General features: G+C 46.2%; 1 protein-coding gene and 1 long non-coding RNA gene across 2 annotated transcripts; one reads left to right on the forward strand and one right to left on the reverse strand.

Moving 5' to 3' along the window:
* Positions 1-757: 757 nt before the first annotated feature.
* On the reverse strand, positions 758-3,525 carry LOC131914487 (uncharacterized). Its single transcript, XR_009380150.1, has 3 exons — positions 3,230-3,525; positions 2,363-2,494; positions 758-1,237 (listed from the first exon to the last, which is right to left on the reverse strand). It is a non-coding gene; the product is annotated as an uncharacterized LOC131914487 (long non-coding RNA).
* On the forward strand, positions 3,365-5,856 carry LOC131914486 (IQ domain-containing protein F1-like). The gene is made up of 2 exons (XM_059267100.1): positions 3,365-3,496; positions 5,406-5,856. The coding sequence occupies exons 1-2, from the start codon at positions 3,494-3,496 to the stop codon at positions 5,844-5,846; spliced, it is 444 nt and encodes a 147-aa protein (XP_059123083.1). The 5' UTR covers positions 3,365-3,493; the 3' UTR covers positions 5,847-5,856.
* Positions 5,857-23,641: the final 17,785 nt, after the last annotated feature.

Consider the following 23,641-nt stretch of genomic DNA (forward strand, 5'->3'; position numbering starts at 1 on the left):
GACTAGGTGGGGGTGGAGCAGGCTTTTCATTTAATTTTTTTTTTTTTTTTTTTTTTTTGGTTTTTCGAGACAGGGTTTCTCTGTGTAGCTTTGCGCCTCTCCTGGCACTCACTTGGTAGCCCAGGCTGGCCTTGAACTCACAGAGATCCGCCTGGCTCTGCCTCCCAAGTGCTGGGATTAAAGGCGTGCGCCACCACCGCCCGGCTCATTTAATTTTTAAAAACACAGGTGAATAGAATAGCCAGAGCATAGAGTGCTGAGGAAGACTATAGGTAGATAACAGGATTCCAGGTCAGGTGGGAGAGTGTCCCAGGAGCAGCCAGGCTACACTTGCTTGGGAAACAGAGAAAGGAAGAACTCAGAAAGAAAAAGGTATGTGTGTAGGTCTGCATGTGGGTGGTCTTGGCGGCATGACTGAAGTTGTGTGTGGGTTTGTGTGGGCTTCACCTCTGGCTGTTGCTTAAACATGCTCTCCCAGAACACCGACTCACTGCTAAACCTCCAAGCTTCTGGTAGTGACTAGGAGCTTTCCTTAGGAGGTGTGTCCATGACGTTTGGGGTTGAACATGAGTACTGACCTGTGACAGAGGGAATGTGGTGGGCCACAGCTCTCTCGGGCACTCACTGGACCCTGGACACAAGGTCTTGCCGCTGGGCTCCTCCATGCAGGGAAAGTCAGTCCTCGCCCTCTGCTCCTTCAGGACCTGCACAGTTCCCCCACGTTGCCCTTGCCCTGGTTGAAGGAGCACTCCCAGGGTGGATGACAGATTGTATTTTGTCTGGTCTCACTGCCCCAGCTCCAGTGTCCTGGGAAGTGAGGGGAGAAGGCTGATTGCTTAATGTCCAGCCTGTGCTCCTCACCACAAACTCCACGGTTTTTCCTTCCCAGTTCGTAAAATGTTCAAGAGTGTGCAGGATTCCCCCTCAAAAGTGGTTTCATTACAATGAGGTGTAGTAGATTCCTGTCCCTATGATTTCAAGTCTAGACTGGATTATTTGTGGAGCACCAGTGGGGATCCGAAGACTCCACACATAGCGTGTGGCTGGGTACCTATGCTGGCTAGTGTGGGAGAAGACATTTTCTCTTTGGCCGCCCCTCAGCTCCTCTACCTCCTCCAGAGCTGTGTGACTGCCTGCCTTCATCTGTGTCAGCGCCGTCTCCAAGGCCCGCGAACACAGCCTCGAGAATTCTCTGTGGCCAGTCAGGAGAGACCATGGTTTTCTTCCTGTAATTAACCTGCAAAGATGTGGACATCAAAGTTGGAGCTCCGTCAACACAGTTCCAAAAAACAAACTAGAGTCCTAGAACTGAGAGGACAGCAGAGATAGTCAGTTCATCGTCACACGCTTTCAGAAATAAAACTTGGGCTCGTGCCTTTTATAATTGTTTTGAAAATACTGTGTGCGCCCGCACGCCTCGTTTTTGTTTTTTTCAAGACAGGTTTTCTCTGTGTACCCCTGGCTGTCCTGGAACTCATTCTGTAGACCAGGCTGGCCTCGAACTCAGAGATTCACCTGCCCTTGCCTCCTGAGTGCTGGGATTAAAGGTGTGCACCACCATGGCCTGGCCACATATATTTTACTATTATTTTTATTTATGTGTATGCCTATATGTGGATGTCATGTGGGTGCAGTGCCCTTGGAGGCCAGCAGAGGACACTGGTCCCTTGGAGCTGGAGTTGAGAGGCAGTGAATTGCTGGGTGTGGGCTCTGAGAACCAAACTTAGATTCTCTGCAAGAAGAACAGGTGTTCCCATTCCTACCCAGAATGATACCAAGGTATATGAGTCACATTAGGCAGATATTCCACCCTGAACCATGTCCCTGTAGGTGTCTTGATTATGACCTCAGTGTTTTCTTAGAACGTGTGATTTCTCTGTTGTGTTAATGTAGCTCATTGCCAGTGTCAGCTGACCTCTGGTGAGGCTCTGTGGCAGACGGCAAGAGCATATGTGAAGGAGAGAGATTATATCACATCACCCAATAGGAAGCCAGAAATTCAGGGGTAAATCTGCAACAGTCCTTTCCAAGGGTAGCAACTTCAGTGATTCAAGGACTTCCATGTAGAGTCCAACTTACCTCTTAAAGATCTTTTTAAGATTTAAAATGCCCCCCTCCCCATGTGTGTGCGCGCGTCTGTGTGTGTGTGTGTGTGTGTGTGTGTTGAGAGATTTAAAAAAAAAGTCATAAATGCCTGTACATTCTACTTTCCAAGTAGAGACTAATGTGTCTTTCTGCCACTCCACACCCACAACCTGCTTCCTGCATCTCCCTCACCCCATTAACTCCACACTGACACTTCTAGGCTCACACGACCCCCTCCTCTTCAGTAGACTCCCCCTAGTCTATATTAACCATATACATTCTGAGAGCGCTGCCCATGACTCTTGGTACTGGCCCGACTCAGGACCTCGTGCTGTCAAGATAGGTCTTGGGAGGTAAGATCAGCAGAACGGGCCCCCTTGGTAACAGCCGCCTTTCACCTGTCTGACATCTGTAAGGGCAGAAGAAGGAAGAGACCGCTGAACCCAGAACTGAGATGGAGCCCAGGGGTCTCCTGGGCACTGAGTGGGTAGGTCGGATATGTCAGCCACCCAGTACCTCTGCCATCACTGATAGTTTGTATAAATGCCTTCTTCCTCTCATGTTCATGTTCAGATATGTGCATCGTTAGGTTCTTAGTTTCCAAAAACGCAGTCACGGTGGTCAAAGTGCCTTTAATTACAAATACATTTCAGTAGTGTAGATCAACTTATCATTTTTACTTTTTGAGACTAGCTCAGGCTGGCTTTGACCCTAAAGCAATCCTCCTGCCTCGGCCTCCTAAGTGCTGGAACTACAGGCATGAAGCACCATGTCTGACTTAACTCACTACTTTTTAGTATTTATGTAGTATTTGAAGGTGTAATCAGTCTACCGCCATACCTCCCTGATACCTCTGTGCCCGATCTTGTCTGAAGTTATGAGCAGACTATAAATCATTAAATAAACCCTCCACTGATTATTAAAAATGCAAATGAAGGGCTGGAGAGATGGCTCAGAGGTTAAGAGCACTGACTGCTCTTCCAGAGGTCCTGAGTTCAATTCCCAGCAACCACATGGTGGCTCACAACCATCTATAACGAGATCTGGTGCCCTCTTCTGGCCTGCAGGCATACATGCTGTATACATAATAAAAAATAAATAAATCTTAAAAAAAAAAAAAAAAATGCAAATGAAGTGTTATTACCAAAATTCATTATACACCTTTATGTCAATGGACCAGTGATTCTGGTGTTTCAGCTTTGAAGCCAGGCCTTTGAGCATTTACGGCAGAAAAAAATAAAAGACAGCACTCTGCCTTTTCCTTAGAAGGGACTCAACTGCTGCCTGAGTCACAGCTGCCCTTGTGACATCATGAGTCACCCTCCTCTGCTCTCTGCTCATGCCAACGCTGGGGCAGCACAGACCTGAGGGGATTTTTAACCATCTACACCCAATCCATGTGTGAACAATGGTAAGCAAGAGACAGCAGAAACATTAGGCTGGTTATATATGTTCCCATAAATCTCACAATGACAGACCCTTCTGATAACTCAAGAGTCTAGGAAGCAGCCAGGCAGTGGTGTTCTGCACCTTTAATTCCAGCACTCAGGAGGCAGAGGCAGGTAGATTTCTGAGTTAGAGGCCAGCCTGGTCTACATAGTGAGTTTTAGGATGGCCAGGACTACATAGAGAAACCCTGTCTTGAAAAACCTGAGTGGTGGAGGGGAAGAGTCTGGGATGCTCTGGAAGCTGGGGATGTGTGGGGTACAGAACAGTGAGGGGGAGATGGCAGCCCCACTCTTAACACCCCCAATTGCTGAGTACAGGATGAGGAACAGATGAAGCCTGAAGACCTTAAAGAATCTACTGGCTGTGTTCCTCAGGAGAAGCAGCCAGTTGGTCTAGCCTCAGGAACAAAGAGGGCAAAGGGAGGAGGAGGTTTGGCTTGGGCGTCTCTGGCCCCTGTTCTTCGCATGGTACCGAGCTAGGCACAGGAATAAATGATTTGCCCTTATTTCCCCATGTTCCCATTTCATTTCCAGCCTGAAAACTCTGGTTCAGAAATGGAAAGCAGGTAATGTCAGTGTGAAATTGGGAAAACTATGACCTCTCAGACCAAAGGACTGGGAACGTGTTTGTGGAATAGAATAGCTAAGATGTAGGGAAGTCGGTTTTGAATTGTATCAGCCGGTTGTGGTAGAGCACACCTTTAATCCCAGCACTTAAGAGATAGAAGGAGCCGGGCGGTGGTGGCGCACGCCTTTAATCCCAGCACTCGGGAGGCAGAGCCAGGCGGATCTCTGTGAGTTCGAGGCCAGCCTGGACTACCAAGTGAGTTCCAAGAAAGGCGCAAAGCTACACAGAGAAACCCTGTCTCGGAAAAAAAAAAAAAAAAAAAAAAAAAAAGAGAAGTAAAGGGTGGGAGGAGGGAGGACGGGGGAATTGGTGGCTGATATGTGAAATTAAGTTAATCATAAAATAAAAATACTATAAAAAAAAGAGAGAGAGAAGATGAATCTCTGAGTTTGAGACCAGCCTGGTCGAGGCTGTCACACAAAGAAACCTCTCAAAACAAAACAAAAAACCCCAAACCAAAACAAACAAAAAAAGACTTGTGTGTGCATGTTTACACTTCTGCACATATGTCTCCTTGTCAATTGAGATGAGAAGTGTGAAAGTCACGAGGAAGACAAACCAGCCTGATGATATGCACCGATAATTCCAGCACTTGGGAGGAATAGGAGAGGGAGACTGAGGCCAGCAAAGGTTACAAAGGCCTTGTCTCAACACACCTCAACACACACACACACACACACACACACACACACGCACGCACGCACACACACACACACACACACACATACGATGAGGGGCAGGTTGGGAAGAGAAGAATAGAGAATGAGAAAGAGAAAATGAGGGATTGGAATATGAGTTGGGGAAACATGAGGATTCCACAAGAGGGAGGGAGAAGGCTGAGGACGGGGTAGAGTCAGGAAGAGAGGGAAGAGTGAGCGAAGAGTGAGCGAAGGACACCAAGTCCCCAGGAGGGTCTGATGGGAAGGGACACGGTCCTGGTTAGGTGGGCAGGCTCCCAGGACATAACCAGTTGATATGTGTGTGGGTCACAGGTTTTGCTCTCAGCCTGCTAACCTGGTCTCTGGCAAAACTGGAATGCTAGGGCAGGAGAGACAGACTCGTGGAACTAGGGGAGCTGCTAGGGGCCTGAAGCCAGAAGGTGACAGTGTCCTGACCAAAGCTATTCACTTCAGCGGGGAGGGGGGCAATGATTGATAGGGAATTGGGGCCTTTCTCGGCATATCCTTGTGCTGAGGTGGATGAGGAAAGTCACTGAGTATCCATCCCTTCTTTTTCCTTGCAAGTTCCAAGAAAACCAGGAGCTCTCTGAAAAGATCCCAGCTGTAAAGATCCAAGCCTGGTGGCGTGGCACACTGGTACGTCGGGCGCTGCTACATGCGGCCCTCAGGGCCTGGATCATCCAGTGCTGGTGGAGGATGATACTGCCAAAGATTATGGAGAAGAGGCGTCAGGCGTTACTGGATACCTTCCAACAGGAGCAGTGGGCAGTGGTCAGGTTGCAGTCCTGGATCCGAATGTGGCGTATCCACAGGCGTTACCACCAGGTGCTTAAGGCTGTCCGAGTCATCCAATCTTACTGGAGGTGCCATGCCTGCACTTCACGGGGTGTCATCAAAGGCCACTACCGAGTCACAGCCAGCCAGATGCATCTCGAGCTGGAGATCTTGCTGGGCTCACAGCCGTGTATCGTGTCCGAGTGTATTCCCCTCTCAGTAAAGGAGTGAGGCGGTCTTATGCAGTTTCTCTGTTTGACAGGTTCCAGGAGGGTATAATGGAAGATACAAGTTCCAGGAGGGTATAATGGAAGACACTTGGCATTTTGTATACTACCTCTGAGGAAGTGGCAACCCTGGGTTCTTGTCTCCCTGCTGGACTGGCTTTTCATCCTCATCCTCAGTTTCTTTTTTTTTTTTTATTAAGAAATTTTCTACTCACTCTACATACCACATCCTTAGCTTCTGAATCGTAATCAGACACCCAAACGGGAAGCTGTGAAGAGAGTCCTGAATTCTTATTTCCACTTCTCCCCTGAACCCCCAAAGGAGACTAGGCTCACTCTTCTCCACATCTGGCCAACATGAGAGGTTCTATGGCATTCTGTTGCAAGCGCATCCTCTGTGAGTGGCCAGGCCTCAGGTGACACAGACCCAGGAGCTGAGTCTCAGTTTTGTTGTCCTCTTCAAGGGATGTCCAGGCAGTGTTGGGCTCTCCGAAAGTCTCTTCCTGTGACGTTATCCCACAGGGTGGGATCAGGGCCAGATGGTAGTAAAAGGTCAGTGGCAGCCTAGGCTAGGCTGCCCCTCTTCCTGTCTGGATATTGCTATTCCAAAGACTCTTACGGAAAGGGAGGGTCTCGGAGATCTGGGTCTTTCCCTACAAGACTGTAGGCTCGGAGCCCTGTGTCCAGCCCTACCTTACTGACTTCTCTGGCCAGCTGGTCCTCATAGCGGTTCTGAGATGCTTCCCGGAGATCTCAGGTGCCAGCTGTCTGTCTCATATGTAGGCACGATCTCTCTGTTCCCTTCTCTGCCCTGTCTGGTGTCTTTTCATAGTCTTGGTGTCTCATTACCACTCTGAAGGACTTCTCTGTTCTTGCCTTCCTCTGTCTCACATTCAGTGTCTCAGGGTAAGGCCCCCTAAGAGCCTGGGTGAGATCCTTGGTTCTGCCTCTCATCAGTTAGCCATGGACCTGTCAGTTCTCTCAGCTTCCCAAGCTGGGGCTTACGATCCCTTGCATTTCAGGGTTGAATGTCAGGTACAAATTTTTGTCTCTTCCAAACTTCTCATTTTATTCTTTAAACATATACATTGTCAATTACATCTCAATAAAAACCTAGAAAATATTCAGCCTCAGCAAGAAAGACACAGACTTTAACTACTTGTGGGCTGTGAAAAAGAAGTGGCCAACTCAGACCTAATGAATCCGAAGAGTCTGACCAGCTGGGCGTGGTGGTACACCCCTGTAATCTCAGCACTTAAGGGGCAGAGGCAGGAGGACTGCTGCAAGTTCAAGGCCAGCCTGGTCTACATGGCAATTTCTGGGCTAGCCAGAGCTATGTAGCAAAACTCTGTGTCAAAGAAAAAAAAAAAAAGAGTCTTGGCTTCTTCAGTGGACGCAGATGGGAACACGTTTATACCACCAATGTACAGGCACAGCTGAGCTTGTTTCCGTGTCTACACTGGAATCTGTGAGTTTGTGAGTTTGTATGAGACCTTCAGTCCCAAACTCAGCTCATTCTACTACTGCTCCCCTTTCTAAATTCCCCCCTCCTCCTCTTCCTCCTCTTCTTCCTCCTCTTCTTCTGTTTTTTTGCTTTTGAGTTAAGATTTCTCTGTGTAGCCTTGACTGTCCTGGAACTAGCTCTGTAGACCAGGCTGGCCTCGAACTCACAGAGATCCACCTGCCTCTGATTCCCAATTGCTGGGATTAAAGGCGTGCATACTACCACCTCCTGGCTTAGATTTTATTTCTTAAATCATGTGTATATGTCTGTATGAAGGTGCAGGTGTATGTAGGTGCCTGGGGGCCGAAAGAGGCTCTTGGTTCTTCTGGAGCTTGAGTTACATGTGGTTGTGACCTACCAGATATGGATGTTGTGAATGGAACTCAAGTCCCCTTCTAAGAGCAGCAAATGCTTTCAACCACTGAGCCATTTCTCCAGCCCCATATTTCTAACTCTTAATTTTGAGTAGGAGATCACTTCTGAGTCAGTGGTCGCTGCCAGCTTCTCTCCTGCACCAACCTGTCCCCATGCTGTTTGAGCAGTGACTCCCCCCCCCCCTCCCCCCTGCCCAGGTGACTGTTGGGCTCTCTGCACTTCAAGTGACTCAGGCTTCTGCTCAGTTAGAGCCCTGTTGTTTGGCAGAAACACTCTTCATCCAGCCGGAGCTGGACACCCAAGTCTCATGATGCTCAAGTCCTGACGTCTACAGACCACAGATGCCTTTTCCATTCCACTGGACATGGTTCGCTGCAGTCCAACACGCTAGGCTTGCTCACCCATCTCCAAGATGACAACTAAAGAGACAAGGAATGGTGAAAAGTAGAGGAGATGAATTCCATGTGGCCACAGTGCAAAAAGGAACAAGTAAGGGATCATGACTGCAAGCCTGTCTTTGGGGAGCTGAAATCAGCTTTAGGGGTGAGGAGCAGGGGGTTATGTATAATTTAGCATCCCTGATCTAGGTGTGAACTCCTTGATCATTATCTCAGTTCTGGTCCTGCCAAATGGTCTACAGAAGTCCTTCTTAGGGGATGATTACTTGTGCCCCAGGGGGCAGCCTTGTTCTCATAGACCACTACTATCGTCTCTGGGGTGGTTTGTCTGAGGTTTGGTGGCTCCTGGAGTGTAAGGTGGCTGTGTGTTTAGGTCAGTCCATCTCTGTGCCTTAAAGGGGATGAGATAGTTCAGATACTCATTGGGTGACTAACAGTTGACCTGCAGAGATGACCAGGTGGCCTCAAAGGAAGGAGACAGACACGAATGAAGGCCAAGATGCCAGGCTTTCGCCTTGGAACTATTACAGTTACCTTGTGTGCCCATGTGAGGGGTCAGTGGTTTTTAAAGCAGTTTCTTAATGCATGTTTCAGTGACATGACCTTGGACCCCTGTATGGACCCCTCCTCCCATAGTCCGGGTCCTCTGCTGGTCATTCCTCCTATGGCAGTGCCTTCCTTAAATCATTTGGCGTCTATCTTCCTTACCCGGAGCCATTGTGACTCTGTCTATTCCCATAATACCACTGGACTCAGGAACTTTCAGAATTGTTCAAGGAAGGGACAGGGAAAAAAAAAGATAAGAGAAAACTAAACATTCTATTAAAAAGTAGAATCAATTCATCTACAGGAAAACCAAGCCAACCAACCAACCAAACAAACAAAAACATTGCTGGAGTTCCCCTCCAGCAGGTCAGAGAAACTGGGGAGGAGATGTGGAGCTGGCCGCTATACAAACACAAAGGAGTCTTATCTGAGCGGACAAAACTTAATTCTTCTACTCTTTTTCTCTTAACCCTTTTATGCCGCCTAAGACAAGAATCTCTGTGCAGGAAGGAAATCACCTCACAACCACAAGTTACGTATTTTCCAAAAACAAATTAAAACCTTCACACAGGAAGACATCACATTATGGTCACAAGTTACATGTGTTTCTTAGAAGCCCACATGTAGTTAAACATTTTCCTTTGTAGCGTTTCTCCCACCGTGACATCTTCACCCCAAAGCAATGATTCTTTTTTTTTTTTTTTTTCCCGTTTTTCAAGACAGGGTTTCTCTGTGTAGCTTTGCGCCTTTCCTGGATCTCGCTCTGTAGACCAGGCTGGCCTCGAACTCACAAAGATCCGCCTGCCTCTGCCTCCCAAGTGCTGGGATTAAAGGCGTGCGCCACCACCGCCCGGCTGACTTTTTATTAATTTTAACGCTCAGCCTTAGCTTAGGCTTGTCTCACTGGTTCTTTTAACTTAATTTAACCTGTTCTATTTCTTTATGTTTTTCCTCAGGGCTTTTTATCTTTCTTTCATTCTGTATGTTCTACTTTCCTGCTTCTTCTGTGTCTGGTCGGCTGGTGGCTGCCTGGCTGGCCCCTGGTGGCTCCCTGTTGTTTTCTTTTTTTCTTCCTTCTTCCCTGCCCCCAGCCTAAATTCCTCCTCATACTTATTCTCCCTGTCCGGAAGTTCCGCCTATACCTCCTCATTTGTTATTGGCCATTCAGCTTTTTATTAGACCAATCAGGTGCTTTAGGCAGGCAAGGTAAAACAGAAACACGTCTTTACATAATTAAACAAATGCAACACATCTTTTCTTGGTTAAACAAATATTCTGCAGCACCTAACCTTGGTTGTAGGGACATAATTGCCTTCTTTGCTCCTCAGTCTGTTCTTCCACAGGCAGAATCCATGGGTCTATAATGTGGGAAACTTTCCTGTTTTCATTTTCCATCCCCAGCAAATCTCACATCTCTAAGTGTCATTGCTCTATAAAAATCATCTTCATTATGATCTGCAAGTAAATTGCCCAGTAAGGAGTGAGATTTTCCTATGAGACAATCGAACTGTACTAGATACAGTAGGATCCTTTCCCATAAGGTTCACACCATGCCAGACACGGTAAGAACACAGCAGCAGCAAGCAGGAGGAGGCACAGCAGAAGCAAGGGGCATCCTGGAGACAAACCCCTGGGGCTTTGCCTCTCTGGGGCGCACTCGTTGTGGCTGTGCTATCCAGGGAGCTCCATTGCTGACTGCAGCTCCTCTGACATGGCCACCACCAAAGAGTGAAATCAACACCCTGGGTGGATGGAAGGGGCTTCATTAGACAGAGATAACTATCATCAAAGAGCCATTAGAGAGGAACACGATAGGCCACTAACTGATGGGACGAGAGGACATGATAAGGACAGACTGGAGCATTTGACATGAAAGACCCCTTGGGTTGCAGTTCAAAAGGGCAGAGAAATGCAAAGATCAGGAAAAGCAAAACAAGACACAAAGTGAAAAGCTTCCAGGCATGGCTGAGTCCCCGAGAAAGGAGAGCAAAGATGGAAAGCTGCTCCATCAAAGCATGGGCACGACTCCTAAAGGGACTCACTGGCCCTTAAAAGACGAAGGGAGACAGACGGCGCTCCACACAGGTCACAGCGCAATGTCATAACGGAGGGAGAGAAAACGCTTAGTAATCAAGAGGAAAAGAGATAAGCAGGTTACCTCTGCAGGGACTAAGCGTCAGATTGGCATGGGTGCTCTTAGTAATGCTGGGTGGAGGAAGAGTGTGGGGTAACTGCAGTGCTCTGAAAGAGATCAAGGAGCCCTGAGCGACCTATGACCCCCAAATATCACCAAATAGAAGAACAAAGTGCAAGTCATCCCTTTTTTTTTTCTTTAAAGATGAAGTCTCATGTAACTCATCTTAAGAGTAGCTATGATGACCTTGAACTTTTTTTTTTTTTTTTTGAGCCTGGAACTCACTGTGTAGACCAGGCTGGCCTCGAACTCACAGAGATCTGCCTGGCTCTGCCTCTCAAGTGCTGGGATCAAAGGCGTGCGTCACCACCGCCTGGCGACTTTAAACTCTTAGTCCTGCGGTACACTCCTCCTCCTCAAGTGCCGGGATTACAGTTGCACACCACCACACCTAGCTTTTTATGTGGGTTCCGGAATAAAGCTCAGGTCTTCATGCTTGTGCAGAAAGCACTTTACTTGGGCTATCTCCTCAACCCTTCTCTGAAAGTATTTCTGGGGAAGAACTCAATGACAAAAGCAAATTCAGGAGCGTGGGATACAAGAAGCATCAATGAACAGATGTCACTAAGATTTATTCTCGGGGCTGGAGAGCTGGCTCCGAGGTGAAGAGCACTGACTGCTCTTCCAGAGGTCCTGAGTTCACAATGCCCACCTCCTGATGAAGCTGGCAAGGACTGGATTTCATGTCTCTCCAGAAATCAGGTTACTAAATAGCAACAAAAACAAATGAATACTAAACAGATACAGTAAAAAAAAAATTTCTAACCAGGAGGCATAGAAGTCATCCTGGTTCAAATAAATTTGAATGATTTTTTTAGCTTAAATTATAGATTATTCACGACAAATATTCATGGAAGGGAAACATTTTTAGAAAGGTGGTACAAATAATTCTCTGTAAATATTTATCTTAGTCTTTGGCTAAAAATAGGTGTAGTCAGTAAAAACAATATTTTTTTTTTCTGGTTATGTAGTTGAGAGAGGGGTTATTATTTTAATGAAAAATGTATAACCCCAGGACCACATGGTGGCTCACAACCATCAATAGTGAGATCTGGTGCCCTCTTCTGACACACAGGCATACTGTATACATAATAAATAAATAAATAAATCTTAAAAAAAGATTTATTCTCACAACCGAACAAGATTTTTCTATATGTGGATTTCTATAACATAGGAGTTCAGTCTCAGATGACGGCAACACAGGAGGCTGCTGGAGGCGGGAGAGCAAGGGGAGCAGGCTGAATTTGTGTGTGTGTGTGTGTGTGTGTGTGTTGAGATAAGTTCTTGCTATGAAGCCTTGGCTACCCTGTGTAGACCATGCTGGATTCAAACAGGAATCCACCTGCCTTTGCCTTCCGAGTGCTGGGATTTAAAGTGTGCAGCAGCATGCCTGGTCAGAGTCTTAATATTTTACGTGTATGGGTGTTTACCTGCATGTCTGTCTGTGTGCCACTCTGTACCTGGTGTTCAGGGAAGCCAGAAGGAGTTGTATTGCCTGGAATTGGAGCTACAGATGGTTGTGAGTCACTATGTGGGTTCTGGGAATTGAACCCAGATCCTTTGGAAAAGTATCAAGTGCTCTTAACTGCTGAGTCATCTTCCATCCCTGAAAATGTGCTAATGTTTAGTGTAAGCATGGGAAGAAGGAACAGGCATCTCTTCCACGCAATTCAGAGGTTATGTTCCCCTAAAGCAGAAATCTAAAGGTGAGTCACACAAATTGGGTGTTTGTTTTTTATATCACATACAAGAAGCCCAGGAGTGGACAGTGCCGGCCTGCTGTGTTGGTTCCACAGTGTTATCAGGAACTAAAGTACCTACTAAGTTCTCCCCCTGCCTCCTCGAGCACTAGTCATCAGGCTTACAGCTTGGGAAAGAAGAGCATGAAGGCAGGGTGATAAAAAGGTCCATTTGGTCCCAGGAAGCCATTAAGAGCTGTTCTTACCAGATGAGGCAGATCAAGTCCAGAATCCCAGCATTTGAGAGGCTGAGGCAGGAGATGAGTTTGAGGATAGTCTGGCCTACATAGTGAGCCAGGCCAGGCTACAGCATAAGACTCTGGCTCAAATACACAGACAGACACAGACACAGACACACACAGACACACACAGACAGACAGACAGACACACACACACACACACACACACACACACACACACACACACACGGCGGGGGGTGGAGAGAGAGGCATAGACAGACAGACAGACAGACAGAGATGAGACACCACACACACACACACACACACACACACACACACACACACACACACGGCGGGGGGTTGGAGAGAGAGGCATAGACAGACAGACAGACATAGATGAGACACCACACACACCCACACACCCACACACACACAATTTCCCAGAAGACCTGCCCTACAGCTCCTGCAGATACTGGCTAGCAAGTATCACATAATCATTGCAGTTGCAAGGGAGACATGGAAAGTTTACTCATTCAAGTGAGCATCCTGACATTCCAAACAAAATTGGTTCTTTTGGTGAGCAGTGTGGGGTGTGGACATGAATAAACTAACAATAGCTGACTCAGTTTTGAAGATGGCTGAAGGGCAGCATTCACCAGACTTAAAACTCACAGAAAAGCCTATCAACCTGACAATGGAGAAAGAACAAGTCACAAGAAGAAAGGAGACCCAGAATGAGATGGTAGGATGTCTGCACATATTAAGAATAAAGGTAAATGAATACTGGAGAGAGTATTGTTGGTACCTGCTGCCCAAGAATGAGAACTTGAGTTCAGACCCCTGGAGGTGCTCATCTGTAACCTCAGTACTGTGGGGGCAGATACAGGTGGATCCCTGGAGCTCACTGGCTGGCCAGCTTAGCCAAATTGATGGTTTCTAGATTCAGTGAGAGACCCTGTCTCAAAAAATAAGGGACGAAGTATCAAGGAAGACATCTGATGTCATCTGGTCTCTGCAGGAAAGATCACCTGCAGGCAGACACACCCACATGAACATGTAGATACATCACACACACACAACTGTAAATGTCTACAGACCTGGGACTCTTGCCCTGCCATGGACAGTGAGGGTAGAGATGTGGGCTCTGGCCAAACATCAACAATGCACTTGCTGCCTCAGCTCCTGGGGGTTCTGTGTGCAGCTGTCTGCTTCTACAGGGCTTCAGTGGCTATGGTGTAGCAGTTTCCTCCAGAACAAAACTAAAGTGTCAATCTTGGAAGGAAGCTTGTCAGTCACAGGAAGCTCAGGTCAGCCAAGCTGCCTGGGAGATGGAGAGACCCTCTGAGCTACTTGGAAGAGCCAGAGTCCAACCAGCTGCCTGGGATGAGCTGCTTGAAAGAGAAACGCTCCAATCTGTTGAGCCGCTGGCAGGCTGCAGTGTGCTCCAGGTTCCCAGCTTTTATCAGCCATCACCCATATTGGGGTGAGTCTTGGTGATATCACAGTCTTTGAGTCATTTCTGCCCCTGTAAATAACCAACCCTCACCTCTACTTCTGTAAGTAACCCCAATAAAACTCACTGGCTAACCAACTTGGACTCGGGTGCCATCCTTACTTCTGTTATCTGTTCACTGTCTGAGGGAGTAGACATTTATTCACATCTTTCCAGGAATAGCGTCACACACTGATCCAGGTGAATAGCTAAAAGACCTGTCCTTTGCACTCACTCTGGGGCAGTTCTGCTGGGCTGTTTATGTACCATAACCTCCCATGGCACCTATTAGCAGGGGAATATTATAAATAACTGAACATAAATGAACCTGATGAAATGAATCAGTTCTGTGAACTCCAAACTACCAGACCTTGCTGCTTATTTATGGGATAACTTGAATAATCTTATAGTTTCTGTAAAAATTGAAATTGTTTAAAAACTTCTAGATGATTTAACTGGTAAACTCTACCATTTATAAGTAAACAATACCTGCACAGTATTTTCCATAAAACAGAAGAGGGGACACTTTCCCAGCTTTTTGGTTTTTTTTTTTTTTGAGGTCACCATTACCCTGTGACTTGGATGTGGCTGTCCAAAGTCTCCTGTGCTAAAGACTTGATCCCAGATGATGCTTACTGGGAGGTAGTGGAGCCTTTGAAAAGTGGGGCATTGTGGAAGGTTCTTGGGTTGTTAACTAAAAAAAAAAAAAAATGTGTATGGGTGTTTTGTGTGCCTGATGCACACAGAGGCCAGAAAGGGTGTCAGATCCCCTGGAACTGGAGTCACAGATGGTAGTGTCTCACCATGTGGATGCTGGGAATTGAATCCAGGGTCATCTAGGAGAGTTAGTGCTCTTTTATTTATTTATTTTAATTTTTTTTATTTTTATTTTGCAATACAATTCAGTTCTACATATCAGCCACGGATTCCCTTGTTCTCCCCCCTCCCGCCCCCTTCTCTTCCTCCCAGCCCACTCCCCATTCCTACCTCCTCCAAGGCAAAGCCTTCCCCGCGGACTGAGAACAACCTGGTAGACTCAGTCCAGGTAGGTCCAGTCCCCTCCTCCCAGGCCGAGCCAAGCGATCCTGCATAGGCCCCAGGTTTCAAACAGCCGACTCATGCAATGAGCACAGGACCCAGCAGAGAAAAACAATGACATCATGAGGTTTGCAGACAAATGGATGGATCTAGAGAAAATCATCCTGAGTGAGGTAACCCAGACTCAGAAAGACAAACATGGTATGTACTCACTCATAGGAGGATACTAGATGTGGAACAAGGATGACTGGACTGCTACTCACATCACCAGGGAGGCTACCTGGAAAACAGGACCCCAAGAAGGACACAGGGATCGCCCAATGACAGAGAAATGGAATGAGATCTACATGAACAGCCTGGACATGAGTGGGGGTAGTGAAGGGCGAGGGTCTAGGGAGAGAGAGCTTGGGGGAGCGGGAGAGACCAGCTGGATCAACAACAGAGAGGGAGAAGAAGGAATAGGAGACCATGGTAGATGAAGACCACATGAGAATAGGAGGAAGCAAAGTACTAGAGAGGCCCACAGAAATCCACAAAGATACCCCCACAACAGACTGCTGGCAATGGTCGAGAGACAGCCCGAACTGACCTACTCTGGTGATGGGATGGCCAAACACCCTGATTGTCGTGCTAGAAACCTCATCCAACTACTGAGGGATCTGGATGAAGAGATCCATGACTAGGCCCAGGGTGGATCTCTGCGAGTCCAATTGGCGAGAATGAGGAGGGTTTGTATGAGCGAGAATTGTTGAGACCAAGGTTGGATAAAGCACAGGGACAAATAGCCAAACGAATGGAAACACATGAACTATGAACCAATGGCTGAGGGGTCACCAACTGGATCGGGCCCTCTGAATGGGTGAGACAGTTGATTGGCTTGATCTGTTTGGGAGGCATCCAGGCAGTGGGACTGAGTTAGTGCTCTTAACCACTGAGCCATCTCTCCAACCCTGGGTTGATGCCTTTGAAGGGGATTATGGGATACCTGCCTCTCTCTCTTACTCTTTGTTTTAGCATGTCTGACACTTGTGCTTCACACACAGGCATCGTGTGCTTCCTGAAGGGACTCTAGAGGCCTGAGCATGGCAAACACAGCTCTGGCAGGCCTTGCCCTTCTCCCCCAGCCCCTCGGCCTTACTAAAAACAGTTAGATTACATTCCTGAAGCTAGCCACCAAGGTCTGTTCCCTTATTTGGCCACATCCTCCTCCTAAGGTTGACCACCAAGGTCCAGCTGTCAAAGTACTGAAGTTCAGCAATCAAAAGCCCCCTTTGGCTCACCTAATTAACACTCCCAATTAAAATTAAACACCTCATCCTAACATGAGCTTACCCTTATAAGCTGCCATTTGCCTATGGGGCGCAGCTGTCTGCTCTCCATCCAGAGACAGTCCTTTTTCTTCTTCCCCTGGCCCCTGGACAAATATCCCTGCCCCCTCTCCTTTGTTCCTGTCCCCTTCTCCCTCATTCTCTATCTCCTGTCTTTGTGTCTCGCTCTCATTTTTTGTTTTTGTTTTTGTTCTCTCTCTCTCTCTCTCTCTCTCTCTCTCTCTCTTTCTTTTTTTGAGACAGAGTTTCTCTGCATAGCCCTGGCTGTCCTGGAGCTCACTATATAGACCAGGCTGGTCTTGAACTCAGAGATCCACCTGCCTCTGCCTCCTGAGTGCTGGGATTAAAGGTGTGCGCCGCCTGGCTTGTATTTGTCTTTTATTCCCTACCCTCTGTCCCTGTGGGGCAAATAATCTCCTTTGTGCTGAGGACTTGGTCTTGGGGGTCCCTTACACTCTCCATACCAGAAGCCTAAAGAAATGGGACTTCTGGATCCTGGGCAGAACACACAGACCTATAAGCCCAAATAAGTATGTTCTTAGTGTCTGAGCTGTAGCTCTGTGGTAGAGTACTTGCCTAGCATACGCAAGGCCCCAGGTTTGATCCTTAGCACTGCCAAAAAACCAGATCCAAACCAAATCCAACAGCATCTAAACTAAAAAACAAACGTAGCAAAAGATTGATTTTATTTTTATGTCAACGTGTGTGAATATGAGCATGTGTATACAGGTAGCCACAAAGACAAGAAGAGGCAGTTAGATGGATCCCTGGAGCTAGAGTGACAGGCATCTGTGAGCTGTCTTCTGTGGGTTGTTTGGAAGGGCAGCAAATGTTCTTAACTATTGAGATACCTCTCTGGACCCAAACAGACTTATAAAAATAAATTAATTGCTTCAAGCATATTATTATATTGGTGGGAAATTAACTAACACAACCTTCATACCAAGACCAAACAAGGATAATACAAAAATACAAAATTACCAATATACCTCATGAACACAGAAAGAAAAAAAAGTCAATGAAGTATTACCAAATCTAATTTAACAAACATTTACTAAATATAAAGTCTATTATATATTGCATGTCAATACATATACCATGGCTAGATGGGCTTTATATTAGATACGCAGTTTTAATATTTGAAAACCAATCATTGCATTGTACTATAATATTTGAGAACATTCTATATATGTGTGTTATGTAATGGAGGCTGAAAGTTAATATTTCCTCTTGTCATAGTCAATTGCAAAGTTGGATGTGATGACTTATGCCTGTAATCCCAGAACTGGGAATCTGGAGGCAGGAGGGTCAAGAGTTCAATGTAGCAGGCTTTTTCTTTTGGGTCGCCACCCAACTTCCAATCATGACATGGAGACTTTAATATTAGTTATGAATGCTCAGCCTTGTTTAGGCTCATTTCTGGCTAGCTCTTTTAACTTACCCTGTTTTTCTTTATTGACCTTTTGCCTCAGGGCTTTTTATTTTTCTTTCCTTCTGTCTATCTTACTTTCACGGCTTCTCATGTCTGGCCTGTGGCTGCTTGGCTTCTGGGCCCAGACATGTCCCTCTCTTCCTCCTCACTCTCTTCTCCTCTCTCTTCTCTTTCCTCTCAAGCCTAGATTTCTCTTCCCATTTATTCTCTCTGCCTGCCTACCCTGCCTATCTGCCTCCTGCCTAGCTATTGGCCATTCAGGATTTTATTAGACCAATCAGGATCCTTAGGCAGGCAAGGTGAAACAAATGTAACACATCTTTACATCATTAAACAAATGCAGCATAAACAAATGTAACACACTTTTACACAGTTAAAGTAATGTTCTGAAACATAAGCAAATGTAACCCATCTTTTTTTTTTTAAGATTTACTTTTTATTGTGTACACAGCATTCTGCCTGCATGTATGCTTGCAATGTATGCCAGGCCAGAAGAGAACACCGGAATGCTTTATAGATCATTGTGAGCCATGACATTGCTTATGACTTCTGGAAGAGCAGCCAGTGCTCTTAACTTCTGAGTCATCTCTCCAGTCCCAAATGTAATACATCTTTTCCTAGTTAAAATAATATATTCCACAACAATTCAAGGTCATCTTTAGCTACATAGCTAGTTCAAGGCCAGCCTGGGCTTCATGAGACTCTGTTCCCAAAAAGAAACAACAAAACCCTAAAACAACAATGAAAAAATTAATAGAAGATGCTTGTCTTGGGCTGGAGAAGTGGCTCAGTGGCTAAGAGCACTGGCTGCTCTCCCAGAGGCCCCGAGTTCAATTCCCAGCAACCACATGGTGGCTCACAACCATCTATAATGAGATCTGGTGCCCTCTTCTGGCACGCAGGCAGAACACTGTATACATAATAAATAAATACTTAAAAAAAACCATAGGAAAAAATGCTTGTCTTGAGCCCTGAAGGGTGGCACACACCTTTAATCCCAGCACTTGGGAGGCAGAGGCACAAGGCGGGTGGATCTTCGCCTTCTGGGCCAGTCGACAGAGCAAGTTCCAGGACAGCCAGGACTACACAGAAAAACCATGTTTCAAAAATAAATAAATAGAATAAAATTCTAAAAAGGAAATGCTTGTCTTTAATGAAATATTACATATTTCACCTTTGAAATTTCCTTTTCACAATACAGCTACTGTGTAAAATATTTGGCATTGCCAAACACTGCTATACATCCATGAACATACCATCTTTATTGAGAATATTTATCACTTGGGAGACAGTTACAGAGTTCTGTTAGGTTTCCCTCTTGATATTTCCCTTAAATGTGTCATCGTACCATGGATTATTCCCATCTGAAATGTGGGTGGCTGCTCTTCAGTTTCTTGATAAATACATCTAGGCATACGGAAACCATTTCCATCTTTGCGTGGAAAAACTGACAAACAGTGTCTGCTGTATCTGTAACTTGAGCTCAGTATATAGTCGGTGCAGATTTGTGTACGAGTGGATGTCTCATGGTAGCACAGGAAGGATGCAGCAAAGCTCAACATCACTTAGGATTCAAACTTACTTCTTTCTGCCATGACTTTGCCAGAGGACAAATGTTAGCTGCAAGCCCCACGGTTTTGCTTTTTTTATGTGCTTTGATGTTTTACCTGCATGTATGTCTGTGTGAGGATGCCAGATCCCCTGGAACTGACTGGAGTTACAGACAGTTGTGAGCGGCCCTGTGGGTGCTAGGAATTGAACCCGGGTCCTCTGGAAGGAGAGCCAGTGCTCTCACCCACTGAGCCGTCTCTCCAGCCCAGATAGTTTTGCTCTTTAATTTTGGGTTTAATTCATCAAGAAACAAGAAGACATGAGAGGAGAAAAAAAAATATTATTATTTTATTTTATGTGTGGGGATTTTGCTTGCATGTATGTCCGTGCCTGATACCCGCAGAGGTGAGAAGATAACATTGGATCCTCTGGCGCTGGAGTTGACAGGTGATTGTGAGCTGCTGTGTGGGGGCTGGGGATAGAACCTGGTTCTCTGGAAGAACAGCCAGTGTTCTTAATCACTGAGCCGTTTCTCCAGCCCCAGAGAAAAAGGCCTCTAAAAGGAAGAGGGGAGCGGGGTGGTGGTGGTGCATGTCTTTAATCCCAGCACTCGGGAGGCAGAGCCAGGCGGATCTCTGTGAGTTCGAGGCCAGCCTGGTCTACAGAGCAAGATCCAGGACAGGCACCAAAACTACACAGAGAAACCCTGTCTCAAAAAACCAAAAAAAAAAAAAAAAGAGGAAGAGGAGAATAGAATGCGTGTGACATGAAACCAGAAAGGGTCTATTGGGGAAGGGAAGGGACCAACAGGAGGGAGGCAGAGGGACTGGAGTGTTTGAAGAGAACAAGAACAAAGACCTGGTGTGGTACATGCCTATAGTCAAGTACTTGGAGACTTGGAGGTGAAGGTAAGAGGGTCAGGAGTACAAAGACAGGCCCAGCCACATAGTGAGTTTGATTTTGTTTTGTTTTGCTTTACTTTGTTTTTTTTTTCAAGACAGGCTTTCTCTGTGTAGCCCTGGCTGTCCCTGAACTCGCTCTGTAGACCAGGCTGGCCTGGAACTCAGAGATCTACCTACTTCTGCCTCCCAAGTGCTGGGATTAAAGGCACGAGCCACTACTTCCTGGCTACTAAGCGAGTTTGAGAGCAGCCTGGGCTACATGAAACCTTGTCTCAAAACAAACAATCAAGCCTCCCAAGAAAACCAAGAACAGGGTTGGAGCTCAGCTGGGAAATGGCTTACTCCACCATAGCGAAGACTTGACTCCAACCCCCTAGAACTCATTCAAAAAGCCAGGGGTGGTGACACAGGTTTGTAAGTCCAGCACTGGGAAGTGGAGACAGAAAAATTTCCGGGGCTTGATAGCCAGTTCATTTAGTTGAATTGGTGAGCTCCAGGCCAACGAGAATCTAAAAACAGAAAGAAGGGTGGGGCCTGTGAGATGGCTCAGTGGGTAAAGAGTTTGCCTTGCCAGCCTGACAACCTGAGTTCAGTCCCCAGAATCTATGTAAAAAATCCAAATGGATTGGTGTTCGTATGTGATCCCAGCACTGCTATGGAGGGAGGCAGAGAAAGAGAATTTCCTTGTAGCTCATGGGCCAGGTAGCCTAGAGTGTGCAGCATGGCAGAAACAGAGACCTGATCTCAACAAGGCGGAAAGAGAGAATTGACTCCACAATGTCGTCATCTAACCTCTGAGAAGTATGCCTGAACACACACACACACACACACACACACACACACACACACACACACAGATGTGCAGGTGTATAGGCAGAGTGTAGTGGCCTACACCTTTGATCCCAGCACTTGGGAGGCAGAGGCAGGTGGGTCGCTGAGTTCCAGGCCATCCTGATCTATGTAGCAAGTTCCAGGTTAGCCAGGGCTGCACAGAGAAATCCTGTCTAAAAAACAAAACAAGGGGTTAGAGAACTGGCTCAGCGGTTAAGAGCACTAGCTGCTTTTGCAGAGGTCCTGAGTTCGATTCCCAGCATCCACATGGTGGCTCACAACTCTCTGTAACTGTAGTCCCATGGGATCTGATGCCTCCTTCTGGTGTGCAGTTATACATGTGGACAAAACACCCTAATACATAAAATACACAAATGAATCTTTAAAAAAACACACAAAACAAAACAACAACAACAAAAACCCCAAACAACACAAGACAATAACAAAAAACCAATTAAAGAGCAAGAACACAACAGAAGGAGGACAGTGTCTGAGGAATTGACCTCAGGGTCTACTGTTGACCTACAGCTTCTCTACATACATGTACATCTGAACACACATGTGCCCCTGCACACACACGTGTGAAATTGCCAAAAGGAAACTCATTACTTTGCATATTAGTCATATTTATTTATATATTTTTATAACTTTAAAAACAAGGTTTATTTATTTTATTTTACATGTCTGGACATTTTGCCTGCATGTCTGTCTGTACACCACATTCATGCAATGCCCATCAAAGTCAGAAGAGGGCATCAGAACCCCTGAAATTGCAGGTGGTTGTGAGCTGCTATGTGGGTGCTTGGAGCTGAACCTGGGTCCTCTGAAAGAGCAGCCAGTGCTTTATCCTCTAAGCCATCTCCCCAACTCCTTCTCTCATGCTAATTTTAAAAAATCCTAAAAAATAAAAACCCTAAAAATGGAAAAGAAACGTGAAGGTAGGTATGGTAGTTTGAATGTAATTGGCCCCCATAAGCTCATAGGGAGTGGCACTATTAGGAGGTGTGGCTTTCTTGGAGTGCATATGGCCTTGTGGGAGGAAGTGTGTCACTGTGGGGATGGACTCTGAGGGCTCATATATGCTCAAGCCACACCCAGTGTCTCAGTTCACTTCCTGTTGCCTGTCAATCTAAGATGTAGAACTCGCAGCTCCTCCAACTAATGGACTGAACCTCTGGACTGTAAGCAAGCCCCCTCAATTAAACGTTTTCCTTTAAAAGAGTTGCTGTGGTCGTGGTGTCTCTTCACAGCAATAGAAACCCTAACTCAGACAGAAGTAGAACACAGTTTCTTTTCAGGGCTGGTCAGGGTTTATGCTGCAAATGGTTTTTCTTATTCAGAAATTTTGAATCTTGTTTCAGTCAAATATTCTCACTGCTAAGCCAAGGAGTCCCAGGGTGGCTGGGCAAGTCAGCTTATCCAGCTTTGATTTTTGACAAACATTCATGGAATGTTTGATGGCTAAATTGAGGGTGCCAAATGGTTGCCTAGCGCAGCACAGTAGATTCCACGGTTTTCCATAACTTACCTATCAGTGGATACGGACACACTGAGAAGCCATAGGCTTTAAGCAACACACACTTTTGTCTGTGGTGCTGAGGTCAAATCCCCAGGGCCTTGCGCATGCTAGGCAAGCGCTCTGTCCTTGAGGCTCCGCCCAAGCCTTTCGTTTCGTAAGCTTGTCCCCCCACTTTGTTCCACAACTGTTTTCAGTGCCATCAGGCTTTTCACTTCCAAGGAAGCGTCCGTGTCAAGTGGTGTTGAGTTTTTGTTTATTTTCCTCCTTGACTTCTTCAACAGATATTCTCCAATTATTTGTTTCATGCATACTATTTATAGCTCACTCTCAGCCACTTCAAAGCTGGTGTTTGCCCTGACAGTAACAACAGCTGCTCTGTATTGGTGCATCTGTCAACTCATTAAGAGCCAAAGAAAACCTCTCGAAAACATTCCCCTTGTTTTAAAATTGACTGTTGATGTCCCCCGTCAATGTCTTCAGTTCCCCGAGCAGCTCTTTCCATTGAAAAGCTAATGCTGCAGTTGGTTTTCTTCTGGACACGCTTCTTCAGCTGCTGCAATCAAGCTGATTTAATTAAACTCACTTCCGGAAAGAGCTTTCCTTGTTTCGTTAGCAAATGAGCAAGTTGGAGATTCATTTTCTTTGCAATCTCATTTTCACATTTTAGTTTCTGAAGCATTCCACTGTGATAAGATATGCACTGAACATTTCCAGCCTTTATGAGAACTGTTTTTCTATGAGGCGGGAAGATGGTGGTTTGCTTAGCCTGCT

Source organism: Peromyscus eremicus, chromosome 7 (assembly GCF_949786415.1).
Source record: "Peromyscus eremicus chromosome 7, PerEre_H2_v1, whole genome shotgun sequence".
NCBI classification, from domain to species: domain Eukaryota; kingdom Metazoa; phylum Chordata; class Mammalia; order Rodentia; family Cricetidae; genus Peromyscus; species Peromyscus eremicus.